Source organism: Halyomorpha halys, unplaced genomic scaffold (genome assembly GCF_000696795.3).
Source record: "Halyomorpha halys isolate HHAL.00 unplaced genomic scaffold, Hhal_1.1 Scaffold490.1, whole genome shotgun sequence".
Taxonomy (NCBI): Eukaryota; Metazoa; Arthropoda; class Insecta; order Hemiptera; family Pentatomidae; genus Halyomorpha; species Halyomorpha halys.
Genome location: NW_027106788.1, coordinates 108,763 through 123,354, shown reverse-complemented (window position 1 = coordinate 123,354; position 14,592 = coordinate 108,763). Strand labels below are relative to the sequence as shown.

At 28.8% G+C, this 14,592-nt stretch overlaps 2 protein-coding genes across 2 annotated transcripts in view; both read left to right on the top strand.

Moving 5' to 3' along the window:
• mgl (megalin) overlaps nt 1–7,204 on the top strand; it is a 397,380-nt gene extending 390,176 nt beyond the window's left edge. The window contains exons 61-69 of the mRNA XM_014424997.2: nt 430–661; nt 802–948; nt 1,930–2,196; nt 2,690–2,842; nt 3,084–3,242; nt 3,323–3,566; nt 4,389–4,503; nt 5,125–5,259; nt 6,888–7,204. Of these exons, the coding sequence (XP_014280483.1) occupies nt 430–661; nt 802–948; nt 1,930–2,196; nt 2,690–2,842; nt 3,084–3,242; nt 3,323–3,566; nt 4,389–4,503; nt 5,125–5,259; nt 6,888–7,061 (1,626 nt within the window). The 3' untranslated portion in view covers nt 7,062–7,204. The remainder of the gene's footprint in view (nt 1–429; nt 662–801; nt 949–1,929; nt 2,197–2,689; nt 2,843–3,083; nt 3,243–3,322; nt 3,567–4,388; nt 4,504–5,124; nt 5,260–6,887) is intronic.
• A 2,867-nt stretch (nt 7,205–10,071) lies between these two features.
• Psa (puromycin-sensitive aminopeptidase) overlaps nt 10,072–14,592 on the top strand; it is a 27,712-nt gene continuing 23,191 nt past the window's right edge. The window contains exon 1 of the mRNA XM_014425002.2: nt 10,072–10,090. The gene's annotated coding sequence lies outside the window, so the exon portion shown is untranslated. The remainder of the gene's footprint in view (nt 10,091–14,592) is intronic.

Here is a 14,592-nt window from a genome sequence, read left to right as displayed (position 1 = left end):
TATATTCTTACAAATCTTTATACTAATTTGCTAGTTGATTGCTATTTTTATACAATACAAACACAAAAAAACAAAACTGCCTCTAGTTAAAAAAAACCAATAAAACTTACAAAATGTCGGACTAAATCATAATATAAACTATAAACAATAAAACTGAGATGGAAAGTTATTTTATACATCAATGCAGTAACTATAATTATGGAAATTGCCTATAATTACTTTGTAATTTTAAACATTTCTCCTCCAAAGGCTTGGCATGGGATCTTGAGCTATAAAAATTGTGGACGGGGTTATGTTAAATGCACTAAATAGGTCTTTCTAAACTAAAATTTAGAATTTTTAAAACATATTTAGAATCAGTGAGGAGATTTTTTATTTTACAATTTTTTTTGTTATATTTTGAATTTACCATAATCTTGTTTGGAATAGGTTTCAGTCATGTTCTCAAATGGAGAGGAAATAAAATCATACCAGGCACACATGCGACATGAAGTGGATGTGATTCGGAATGAAAAGCGTATTGAAGCCCTAGATTACAATCTCAAAACTGAAATGATATTTTGGGTTGATAGTTATGAAAAGAAGATTAAGAGAAGTTACATGATAGACGCTTTGGAAGGACGTGTCAAAGTTGGATTTGCTCAAGATTTAACAGTCAAAGGTTTGAATTTTTCTTAGAAATTCACTAAAGCAAAATTGATGTCAAAGAGACCCTATTTTTATTTTCAAAAATGTTTATTTTCTATTCTTTCTTACTGTATGGAATTTATGTTGTCGATAAATGGTTATTTATTATTTTAGGAAATGCAAAACCTACAAGCATTGCAGTTGACTGGGTTGGCGGAAACCTTTACTGGACCGAAACAGACCGATCCGGTACTAAACCAAAAGGGCGCATTGTTGTAACAAAGCAAGATGGCCGATATAGGCGCTCTTTAGTAGATAGCAGTAAGTTTGGACCCCATTATATTTGAAATGCAAATACTATTTAATGTCCATAAAACAGTGAATATTTTCTGTAAAATATTAGTTATTTCTTGGTTTAAGCTTGTTTTATTATTGTTTTATACATATAGCCAAGTTTTAAATTAACTTCTTGCATTCTATATTTCTTTTATTTAAGTATATACTTTCATTTCAACGTTTCAAGGCTTCCGGTTTCATCCTCATGAATCTAATTTACAAACTATTCCAATTTTTTTGCTAAATTCAATCATTGTTCTTGAATTTAATTATCTTGCTTTTTTCATATTATTTCCCCCATGTTATTACCTCATCATGTTTTTTCTTCATATATATTAAGTATATAAATATTGTGTTACGAAATTCTTTGTCTAATTAATTGAATTTCCCTTAAGATTACTGCCTAACATGTGTGTATGCATATTTCACTATCACATAACCTTTTATCCACTAGTGCTTCTTACTCCATTTGTTTTGTCCCCCTATCCTACTTTTTTTTTAATTTTAAACATTCTATTTTATTATTAATTATCCTGCTAAAAAAAAATTTCAAAAGTTTATTTTTATTATTAGGAGCATAGTAGCTCTGTGAGTAAGGCACTGTGTTCCTATATCTCAGGTCCAGGTTTGACTCCAGCTGTGGCAGATAATTATTTATGTTATATGACTTACCCATCTTCTATAAACTGGGTACCTTTATTTTAGGGAAAAACTGGCAGTTAAATATGATACTAACCAAATTACCTCCTTATAAAACCATTGGTCTAGAAACAGTACTTGCTTACCACGTACTGAACCCAAGAACCTTTATGGGTTGTTGTGATACAGATTTTGTTTTATTATCAGTATTATGATTTCATCTATACATTATATTATTATGACTAATTTTCTGTATGATGATTTTGATAAATAAAATTTTTTTAAAGTACTTAAGTCAGTATATTTAACTTTTTTTTTACCTTTTAGACTTAGAATATCCAACATCCATCGCAGTCGATCCACAGTATGGTGTAATGTTTTGGTCAGATGCCGGAGATGATCCAAAAATAGAAGTTGCTTCTCTAGATGGTTCCCGACGAAGAAATCTGGTCACGGAAGGAATACGTCACCCAGCTGGACTTACCATCGACTATGCTAGTGACCATCACCCACTTTATTGGGTTGACACCAAAATGAACCTGATTGAAACTGTTCGTCAAGATGGAACTAACAGAGAAATTATCCTCAAAGGAGGTATATTTATTTTTGTCAGTTTATCTTTTATATCTCATTAAAACTTATTAATTTAACTTCTTATACTCATTAAAATCTTCCCACTCAATAATACATTAACATAAATATGTTACAAGATTTTCCTTACTCAGACTAGGTTATTAGCATATTAAACTTTATCTTAAAAATCTTAATTTATTTTTTTAAAACACTCCTTTTACAAAAATATTTAAAAACTACCTATTCAAAAAATTTCGAATTTTTATTGTATAATTATATAAATTTCTATTTTATAATAATCGAGAATGATATGTTAATAAAGAAATAAAACTAATATAAATTGTTAAAGATACTGTAGTAATCCTGAATCACTTATTTGAAGTATTTTCATACTTCTTTGTCTATTTTAATTTCTAACCAAACTCTATGTTTGAAGTTGAATTTACTAGTTTATATTCTTATTATTTTTTTCATTTGTATCTTATTTGACATATATATTTTTTTAAATATGTAGACGCCCTGAAACATCCATTATCATTGGATGTTTTCGAAAATAATCTATATTGGATTGCCAAAGATACTGGAGAGCTTATAAAACAAGATAAATTCGGCAGAGGAATACCTGTAACACTTGCCAAAAATCTAGTAAATCCAACCGATGTTAAAGGTAAGCACAATATTTTCTAAATTATATTTTAAGAACATATTTTTTTTTTCAAGTGAACTGTAAAACCATATTGTAAATAAAAATTATTACTAGTAAAAAATAATTAAAAATTATTATATATAAATTAAAATAAATAAAAACTAATTGTATTTGCATATAATGCTATTATAATCATAAACTTTTTAAATGCATTAAGTGCATTCTAATTAAACCATCATAATTTTTTTTTTTTTTATTTCAGTTTATCACAAAGCAAAATACAACCTGTCTATTCCCAACCCTTGTGAGAAAAAGCCCTGTGATCATCTTTGCCTGCTGCGACCTGCTGGAGATTATTTGTGTTATTGTCCTGATAACACGAAGATGATACAGTCTGGAACTGAAACAATATGTGACTCAGGTAACTATTTCTACTTTTCAACAAAATAATATTCTATTCTAAATTATTCTGACTTTAAATTCTTATTAATTTAATTTTAGCTACCGAAGAGCCACTCCCATTGCCAAGGGTATGCCATTGCCAGAATGGTGGTCTTTGCCAGGAAGATGATACCGGAGGATTGATTTGTGCATGTCCTAACCAGTTCAGCGGCAGTGCCTGTGAAGTTTATGTACAGTTGGCTCGTACATCGGGTCCTTCAATAGCACTTATTGTCCCTCTCATAGTATTGCTGGTTCTGGCATCCGCTGGTGCTATCTACTATGTTATTAGAAAGAGGCCTTTGTAAGTACAAAGTTTATTCTTAGGTAGAGATCATTACGAAATCACTGTGGTATTTGTGAATTATTGATTTAGTGGGACCAGTGGGGACAATTAGCCTGACAATCAGGCCTAGTGGTCCTTTTTGCCAACCCCCGATGGCTACTTGTTGTTGCCTCTTACTAACCAAAGTATCAAGATTGTGAAGGGTTCGGGAATTGACAAACATTTATTTATACAAAAAATTTAAGTAGATAAATAGATATATGAGCCATTTTCCTAGATATTATCAATCCGACTATAACTACATAAGTGAAGAGGAGATGGTCAGGAGTGAACAACTCTGATACATGTGATTTTCCCCTTATATTTCAGTTCTTTAATTGTGTTATTTTTCTTACAAATTTTCAAGCTTTTCATTACAACATTTATATCATTATCTTTTTCACTTTTTCATTATTTTAATTATGAGATCCTTTTGACCATTTCTATTAAATTTTAGGTATCAGCCATACATGAATATATCTAGTTAATGAAATAAAAAAAACATTAATGAAATGTTATGCTCAACAAATGATATTAGTGTATGTTTTGGGGATTTTTCATTTGTTCATACTCATCATTCGATCACAGCATTCAGCTATTAAAAAGCCAGCACCTCATTTGATTTAAAAATAAACATGGATGCTAACTATAGGATCTTACCTCCTTGTATAACTGTTGTTCAAAAAAACATCACTTTCTTACTAATATTGAGCCAAAGACCTTTCGTGGGCTGTAGCATATTTTTTTATTAAATAGTGTTTGTCCTTACTAATTCTTCTAATATGAATTTTTTTTTTCTAGTGGAAAAGGACCAGTTTTGAGTGGCTTAACAAATTCCCAGAGCGTTTCATTCAGACAAGGAACGAATGTAGAATTTGGATCTCCTGCATTCAGTAGTAATGGTCCTTCGATACCGGTAAGAAATATTGATTACCATAATTTTTTTTTTAATGACATATTAAAAAGCATTTTAACACTGACTTAGTCATCACTATATCTCAAAAATGATAATGACTGTGAAGTTAAAATTATTAATAATAGTTCCCCTTATGTTTTAGATGCGCAATAAGCCTGGGTTTAAATTTGTTTTTATTTTAAATTGTTATGAAATTATTTCTATAACCTCAATACTCGAAAACTATTATCTATTATTCCTATTAATAATTATTTTTCCTGTAACATTATAACCATTCATTTCAGAGATAATTTAATTTTCTACAAATCTAAACAAACATAATAAAAATAAAACCAGTATTAGCAAAGATGAGAACCCATTTTATCTTTATTTTAGCATATAAAAGACAGGGATCACTTACATATTGAGAGTGTTTTCTCAAAAAAGACAATGCCTATAGAACTGAAATTATTAATGGTGATTCTCCTTATTCTGTAAATGGGCAATAAGGTTTAGTTAAAAAAAAAATGTAGACTTATATTAACCTTTTTTTTCAAACACAGAGAATATATAAAAACTGTCTTTAAGATGAGACTTCCCAGTGCTAATTATGTAAATAAAATTAGATTTTATTTGTTACAGGATGCAATAGATGTCGAATATAACTTGTCCGACATCAGTGGCAAAAATAGGGACTTTAGCAACCCGATGTATGATGCTCTTGGCAACCTAGAGGCCTCTCCCGCTGAAACCAATGGGACTGGAGGTCTATATGATGTGAGTAATCATCAATTCTTGAATGTTAATTTAGTCTTAGTCTTGCTGCTGAAGTCTGCTTTATGTGATATTTCATGATATTCCTATATTTTATGTTTAAAAAGTATTGATAAGCTGCTATAACAGTGGATATATTTTGAGAATCCTAAGCATAAAAGATCATGGGTGAACTATCAACATCGACTGCAGGGCCAGATGATAATGGTTTGTGTTTGGTGGATCAGAAGGATGTGTTCTATTATGATCTGTTGAAACCTGGTAAAAACATTAATATTGAATTTATCCGGCCTGGGACGTTGACTTTTTCCATTGAGTGATGGTCCCACAAAATGAAGAATTTTGACCCCCAACCATGGTTAGGCACTATAGGACTCCAATGGGAGTCTTGGCCGAAAAAAAAAAAAAATATTGAATTTATCATCTTCTCACTTATTTGAAACTGGTTTTATTGTTTAAATACAATAATTTCTATCCAATTTAAGTCTGAAACATTCTTTATTATTATACAATATTTTTTTCTCAAAAATCAACAAAAAATATTTTGTGATAAGTGATTATGTAATTAAAAGTTTTTAAATTTAATGGAATAGTGATAAAATAGGTTGACTTCACCAAATTTATTGATCTGGGGCAGAATAGCGTACCAAAATGTTTTAGTTGTTTGATGGTGAGGTGTGAATTAATATTTAAGATTGTCCTTAACCATCCATAAAGACCTCAATGTTCCGTATGTTGCCGATTTGGCCAGAACCAGATATCATTCCTTCCATTATAAACTCCCTAACCACCCAAACCCACTAGTTTCTAACCTTGCTTCCTCTTCCATTCCTGGCAATCCTCCGAGGCGCCTGAAAAGAAGATGGCCTCATGACCTTATATTGTAAAATGTTTTTAGAGTTCTACTACTGGATAGTTTCTCTACATGCTGTATCATATCATCATCATTATGTCATTATGATCAAATTTACTTGTTGTATTTTTTATACAGTTGTAAATATCAATAAATAAAAAAAAAAGATTGTCCTTAAGGAAATGTTGAGACTTAATTTGAATACAAATTATTTTATTTAAACAATTAATACTGAATGCAACTGACAGTAAATGATTGATTTTAATCAAGTTTTGCATGAAAAATGACCACATTATCAAAAAGTGATTTTTGTTTATGATAATGCACTATCACATACAGTAAACCCTGGACAGCAAAAGATTGAGGCATTTTGTTGGGAAAGATTTTTGTAAGCAGCTTACCAGACTTGGCTCCTTCTGATTATTACTTATCGGTTTTGAATGGACACGTATTGCTAAGCACTGATAATTTATTATAGAAATTTATATTATACAAAAATTGCTTAGTGATTGGTTTGGCTGAAAAGAGAAACAATTTATTTGGTGCGGCATCCAAAAATTGTCAGAAAAATAAGAAATATGTATAGCTACACTATAGGCAGTACTTTGATTAAAAATACAGTTTTTCATTTTCACAAAAAAAAATGTGATTTTGAAAATTTGCAGTGCACAAAAAATTAAATTAAATAGGCAACTTAAGCATGTCCTGTGTTTTTACGTCCATGAAATTTTAATTAATTATTAAATAAATTTATATTATATATATATATTTTTTTTAGGACATGAAGACTGGAAGGGCAGTTATAGAGCCCTCATCAGCAGTTTTAGCGCCCTCTGTAGTGATGAGCAAATCTCCCAGCAAGGGACGGGGTCGACACCGAGACCTGGATCCTTCAGCAGACACAGGAAAAGATACCCAGAAACTGGTAGAAGAAGACAAGTCAGACTGTTGACATAAGAAAGCTGCATAAAGAGGCCCTCGTACCTCAAACGTGCACCATGCGCTGTGATATTTTACACCGTGCACAAGTACAGACAGTCTTAGAGAAGACATATCATTTTTATTGAATATGAAAACAAAGAAGTCTTAAAAAAAAAAAAGTTTTAAATGATTCGAATATTACCTAGTATTGTAAATACTGGAGCATACAAATGAAGGACTCGAAATGAACCTTGAAAATATGTAAATTTATTTTATTTTTTCTTTAATTTAGGGAATATATGTTACAAAGATCTGTAAGATTTCATAACAGAAACACAATGAATGTGAGCATATTCCATATATACATATATATATGTTTCAAATGTATGTATGTATATGTACTTTGTATAGTATCTGGTGCTCTTTTAATTATAAGTTGTACAAAATGAGATAAAAATGGGGCTCCAAATAATTTCAAGGCACTTATCCGTCCAGGCTTGAATATTATTTTTAACTTTCCTTTGTTCCTACTTTGAATAACATTCCCTTCGTTGTGTATTATACTTGTTATCTGTTCACTGTGTTATATTGTTTTCAGTTGAAACTCGAAAAAGTGCTTGTAATTTTTATAGGAATAATATTTTTCTTAGGTACAATTTCCTACAGATAAATAAAAAAAATGGAAGAATGATTTTTCTATAAAGGACGATATTCTTTATTCCGAGTCGATATTCCAAAAAAAAAAAAAAATGTTATTTTTGTATGATGTTTAGGTTCTGGTGTGGAGCTGACATTTTGTAAGGAGGCCCAAATCAGTGTTTTTATATTTGCGAGAGAAAAAAAAAGATAAAGTCTAGTGTACAGTATAATATAGTTATTTTAATGTAAATATGTATTGTTGTTTTTTTTCTATTATTAATCCTCTTCCTTAGTTTAAATTTTTATATTAAGGCCCATATGAGAGCCAGAATCCGGTTTTTTATATTTAATAAAGACTCACACCTAAATTTACAAATTCAAATCCCTGCTCTCCTTATTGCCTTTGTAAGGAGATTTTGTAATTAGCTAGAATTTTCAATGTATTTTTTTTCAACAGATCTGTCTGAAAGGACCCTAAGCCTAAAAAGAAACAGTTCTAATAATTGGTCTAAATACAACATAATTCTTCAAGAGAAAATACAAACTGAAGTTATGAAGAGAAGAAAACTTCTTTTATTTTGGATGCAATCCACTATGGCAATTAAATTCTGTAAAAAACAAAAAAAGAAGTTTAAATTGAACCTGTATTAGCAAAGATACAGCATATTAAAGATAGTACCCTTGTTTTAAAAGTATTTTGATGAGTTGTTTCCCATGGAAACCTGTTAACTTTAGGTTTATTAATTTTTTCAATAATTCGAAATTCATTCATCTTCTGGAACATTCCAGATGCTTGTTTGATGAATAATTAAACTGTTCAATAATATAAACTATGAAAATAAAATCTTTATTGGACCAATATTAGCAAAGATAAAGCCAAAAATTATTGTATTAGTCTTAGTAGTCAAAGTGATAAGGAAAGCCATGTGATTGGTCACACTAGAGATTTTATTTAATGCAATTACATATTTTCATAAGTTATATTTACGAACATAATTATAAAAAGTAAATGATTATTTCAAAATTTATATAAAGACAATTTAATTATTAAAAACTAAAAATAATAATCCTTCAACATGTGGAATTATTGAAATACAGTTTGCACAACACAACAGTTTTAAGGGGGAAAAAAAACTAAAATTTTAGTAGAAGCCGCAATTCATACCCTCCAAGGTGTGAATCATGTTTACACCATTACCATCATGAATCATGTTTACCATTACCATCATGAATCATGTTTACCATTACCATCATGAATCATGTTTACCATTACCAACATGAATCATGTTTACCATTACCAACATGAATCATGTTTGAGGCTCTTGGGGACTACAGAAGCGGCCTAGAACCTGCAAAATTCTATAGTACCAACAGAAAAAAAATCATAAGATGAGAGGTGGAAGTTACAAAAAATTGTAAGCATATGACAAATTAATTTTAGCCAATTACTCAGGAAGAGGTGTAGCCTTGAGCATTTGCTCATATTGGGAAATAAATGTTTATATTTTCCTAGTATTTCATCTGTTTTGTTTATGCTTTTGTCTACCTTCTGTCAACCCTTTGATGTTGTAGTTGCTGCTCATTTATGTTATTACCTCTTTTTACTTCCCCACCTATACTCAATTCAGTTTTGCTCTAACCTCCTGGCAATAGTAAGACTAAGCATTTCTCTCACCAGTACAATCCTAACGTTATATCTTTTTTATTTCTCATATAAGCCTTTTACTCACCTGGACACCTCCTGGATGTTTTATTCTAAATCATGAACAGGTAAGATCTTTTATGAAATCTGGTTTCATCAGCCCCTGATAGAAGAGCTACAATTTATAATTCAAATTGCATTGAAAGTAATCGTATAGATTTTTGTTATCATCACATCCAATTATATTTTTCTTAAATAGTACAAAACGTCCGCCACGAGATAAATGCTCATGGGACACCTCTTAGGTAATAAAAAAGTAAGTCACTACTGCCGGGTTAATAAAGCAACTGAATTGAAGACATGTTGAATAAAATGGAATACAAATATAAATTAATGCACAGGAGCTTAAAAATTTGATTTTAAAGAGGTGCTGGATAAACTAATGAGGAGAGACGATGCTTATGACGTAATTTCATGGAGACCCCCAAATCTAAAAGATCGGCACTGTCATACCTCCTTGTAATTGAGCAGGTTAGATCAGAATACGGCTAAAAATGCCATATGTAGATAAGAATTCTTCTAACAGTCTTTAAAATTAAATGAAAAAAAAAATGAAGATTAGTCTGTTATGATTTTTTTCAGATACAAATCTTATTGCGCTCATGTTCTAATTGTTTTAAGGTAGCGTTTTATTTTTCACTGTACCGAACAAATCAAAGTATTTAATGGTGCTTTAATATCCTCAAGTCTCAAGTGTAAATAGACTTCAGTTTTTTCAAGTAACAAGCTAAGTTGGATTTTCTCAGATTTAAGTATTAAGATATTTGCATTTGTTAAGAAATCGTTTAACAAGTTCCATTATTTGCCTTAAGTTCATTTGGTTATGTATTTATTTTATATTTTCATTAGTATTGTAATTCTGCAATTATATTGCTAGAGGCTGTTAAACAAGAATTGAGGAGCCTGCTGCAATTACGGGGTGGCTCGAAGGACCGAATTCCTTGTAAAAAAAACAACAAAAAAAAACGTCCTTTTTAACGATACAAAAAGTGAGTAGCTCCGGCCTTTAGTTTCTGCTAGATAAGAGCACTTCCACTTCAGTTAAGTCCAGGATCCATGGTGACAATAACAGTGATACGTAGAAAATTAGTAGATGAAATAAACTATGACATTAGTGGCAGTATTATCGTACAATTAGGATTTGGTCGATAGCTATACCAATAACTATCTAGGCATGCGCAATGACTGACTGACAAATCTAAACGCTTTGGCAGTGAACTTCCATGTCTCCTTACCCTATAACACCAATATATATTTTATAAAATATACAGTTTTATTAAATATATCTTATATATTTTATAAAATTGTATGTTTCCTGTTCATCATAATCTACGGAGACAGTTCTTGTTTAGTGTTTTTAATCATTTATATACCAAATTAAGCTGGTGGCGAGGTTCACTGTCAGCGTGTACACAGTCCCTGCGATACTAGTACAACAGATATCTGTTAAAATGGGCTGTAATGGTGCGAGGCTACATCTGAACTGGACAAAGCATAGCACTATGACCTCTTAGTTGAATTAAGAAAAATTCTAACATATGAAATACATTTAAGTATCTTTATTGAATATTTGAAGTTCAATGAGTGTCCTTACTCATGTACTTTAAATACTTTTCTTTCTGTATCTGGAATAAGTATTCTAATACAATGTGGGACACAATACAAAATCATATTTTGTCTTTCTAGGAGTCAAATACAAAATACTAGTTTGTATTTCTCTGAAAAACAAAATTTGATTTTCTATTCTACTCTCTGAAAAACAAAATTTTATTTTCTATTTTACTCTCTTAAAACAAAATTTGATTTTCTATTTTACTCTCTGAAAAACAAAATTCTTTTAGTATATTGTATTAAATTTAAAAAAAATACTAAATATCTTTGCTGGTTTTAGTTGGTTAAATAGCAAAACACTTTTTTTTTTTTTTTTCCGAACCCTCTAAAACAGAAATAAGAAGTGAATTAGTAAGTGCATTACTGTAAAAAGAAAAAGTAATTCGTGTTGTGTCTTACCTTTTACTACCTTTGGTATTTTAAGGTTACCTGTTATATTTAATTTTACATATGAGCTATCCATTGAAGGAGCTATTTTGAGTCCGGAGGTGAGGGGCCTCCTTAGCAAAATACTCTGTATTCTGAGCCCTAAAGTACCTTGTCCCTCATTTTTTTAAAAAGATATCGATACTTACCTAAGACATTTACATCTATAGATTTTGTTTTTATTCTGACAGTTTATTAACTTTACTGTGTACTAATATATTTTCATAGTTAAAATTACTCACTTTTAAATAACTTAAAAATGAAAATAAATCAAAATTTAAAGGAATTCGCAGTTGACTTACTCATACACAAGGCAGAGGCTACATTACGGTATTCACATGACTTGTAAAATAGAGGAGGAAATCAATCGGTAACACTGTGCCTACCAAAGTTTGTACTAGCTTGTGCTGCCATCTCTGTTTAGGTTCTTTAAGCTCATGTATTTCTAGCGGTATTTATTACACATTTTATATTTTTAAATAAAATACATATTCGTTATAATATTATGTGAAATTTAATTCTATTATCTATAATATTTCAAACGAAACAATAGTATCAAACTATATGTCTGTAGCACGTTTAAAAACTTAATATATGATTGACTAATAGAAAATACTAATTATTATATCCCTGCCTTAAATATTTTGAATTTAATTAGTCATTTAAAAAACTTTTATCACACAATTTGAATTTTATAGGAATCAATAAAAACTGTATCATTCACAAGTACACATCTTCTAGGTCTTTTTATATGATTATGTGGTATTGTTTGAAGGGGGAGGAATGTACAAATATGCATGGTTTTTACCCAGATTATAGAGTTATCTTCAAGGATACATTTGTAACAAAAAAATGTGGGGAAAATATTGATCAAAGTGATTTTTTAAGTGACCGATTTAATATTTTTTGATTTGCATTAGGAAATTTAATGTCAGGATAATAATTTTTTTCATAATAATTAGTCATTCAAAAATGATTCTTGACAGCTAACAAGTTATCTTTTTTTGGTTATGTTTTAATCAGTTCTTTTACTTAAAACATTTTTTTTAAATAGTAATATTTTTAATTATAAGCATGATTTTCACATTCCACTCACAAGATTAAATAGTGAAAGTGTTAGTAATGAGAAATGATAACGGATCAACAAAACTCCATCCAGACATTGTAATACAAATTATTATTTTAAACTGTTTTTCATTGGAATAACTTGACATTTGTGACAAATATAGGTCAATTTACAACTTTAACTGTATATTTTATTATTATGATTTTTATTATAAATTTATACAAAATGTGCTAAATAAGCATTTCCACTACATTGATATATCACATGCTTTTAACTAAATTTAACACACATTAAAATCAACTGAAAAATCTATTTTAATGAAAGACAACAGAATAAACCTGGGCAAAAAGTTCTTTAAATATTATTTTTAATTGACAGGTAATGTGTTTTTACAATACTTTATATTTTAATTACGAAGTATTTAATTTGAAAATAGAAAAAATATATCAAACACAAAATATTAGAATTATTTTGTATAAAATTCAAATACAAAATACATCTCAAATAGATGTGCTTTGTAATTTATTTTGTGTATTTAAAATATGAAGTAAAATACAATTTGTATATTTGTATTTTAAAAAGAAAATACAAACACAGTTTTAATATCGTTTATTTTTAAATATTTCACTTGAAATACTGCCGAGGTCTAGTATAGAAGAGTCATTATAGTTCTTATTGAGCTTATTGAAGTTTATTTATTTATTAGTTGTTTAATTTCTTTATCTTGTGATTGTTTAATATATTTTCATTATATTTTGAATTTTTGCTATACATCCCACTTAAATATAACTGCTAATATTTCAAATATTTTACCTATAAGATCATAGAATACATAAATCTTTAATAAAATGTCCCCTTTTTAAGGAGTTAACATAATATAAAAATATAGAAAAGAACTTTCTTTTTCATTTGTGATAAATAAATAAATATAAGGGGGATATTTGATAGTCCAAAATTAAACTGAAGACTAAAAACAATATTCAGTAATTTAATATTGTTGTTCTCGATTTGATTATACCAACTAAAAGAAATTTAAATAAATGTTTATAATATTTATATAAAATGTATAAATGTATGAATAAGGTATTTAACAAATACTAATATTCATTTGTATATTCCTTTGCTTCTAGAAAAAATACATACATAAATATATACAAAGAATGTAAAAGTAATTTATGCAATATTTATTATTTTCTATTATTCCAGAACTATCATTTTCCAATATTTTTAGTCTATAATATGAATTATTCTTTACTGAAATTGATTTTGTTAAATATTACAATTTCTGTAACATTAAATTTTCACATTTTTTGTTTTAATAATTTTATCAATTTTTTGTTTTTATCATTTGTTAATATATCTAACATAAGCTGAGAAATACTGAAAGCATTCTGCATAAATTAAATCTATCTGAAATTGAAAAAGTACAGTTCACCTTGAACATGAAATGGAACCGTTACTTAGTTGTTAACTCTTGCTAAATCACTTCAGGGACGTCTATTAATTGTGAGGTGATTGTTACTATAATAAAATCCATTAGGCTAATAATGTGAGGCTAAAATTTTATCTCTTCAGTTAAAACTTTATTATATAGTTGTTTACTTAAAATATTAGCCATAAAATTTATTTACTTTGTGTATGAATTTGATCATCTTAATGTTCAGCGAGAAGTACTCATTTAATAACCACCCATAAAATCCTTAAGATGGTGTTTAAGGATAAAGTTTTAAAACCTTTACTGTCATGGTTGTATTTACGAAAATGTGGATGTTTCATCTTTTTCAACTTTTATATCCTAGTGATTGGAATTGATTATGAACTACTACTGGTAAAAGGCTAAGGCAGTCAAGGGGGAGTGAAAATTTAACACAACAGCATAATAGTTTTTTATTATTATTATGATACAGCTAATTGATTATAAATTAATTTATTTGTAAACTAATTATGATTTATGCATGTATTAATATTATTTATGTATTAATTAAAATAATAGTGGAGATATACTTAGCTGTGATTTTCATTAAAATATTATACATACATTAATATTTAAATTATGTTTATAATTTCAAAATTCTTTTACTCATCCAACTATGAAAATAATAGAAAAATGATTAACAG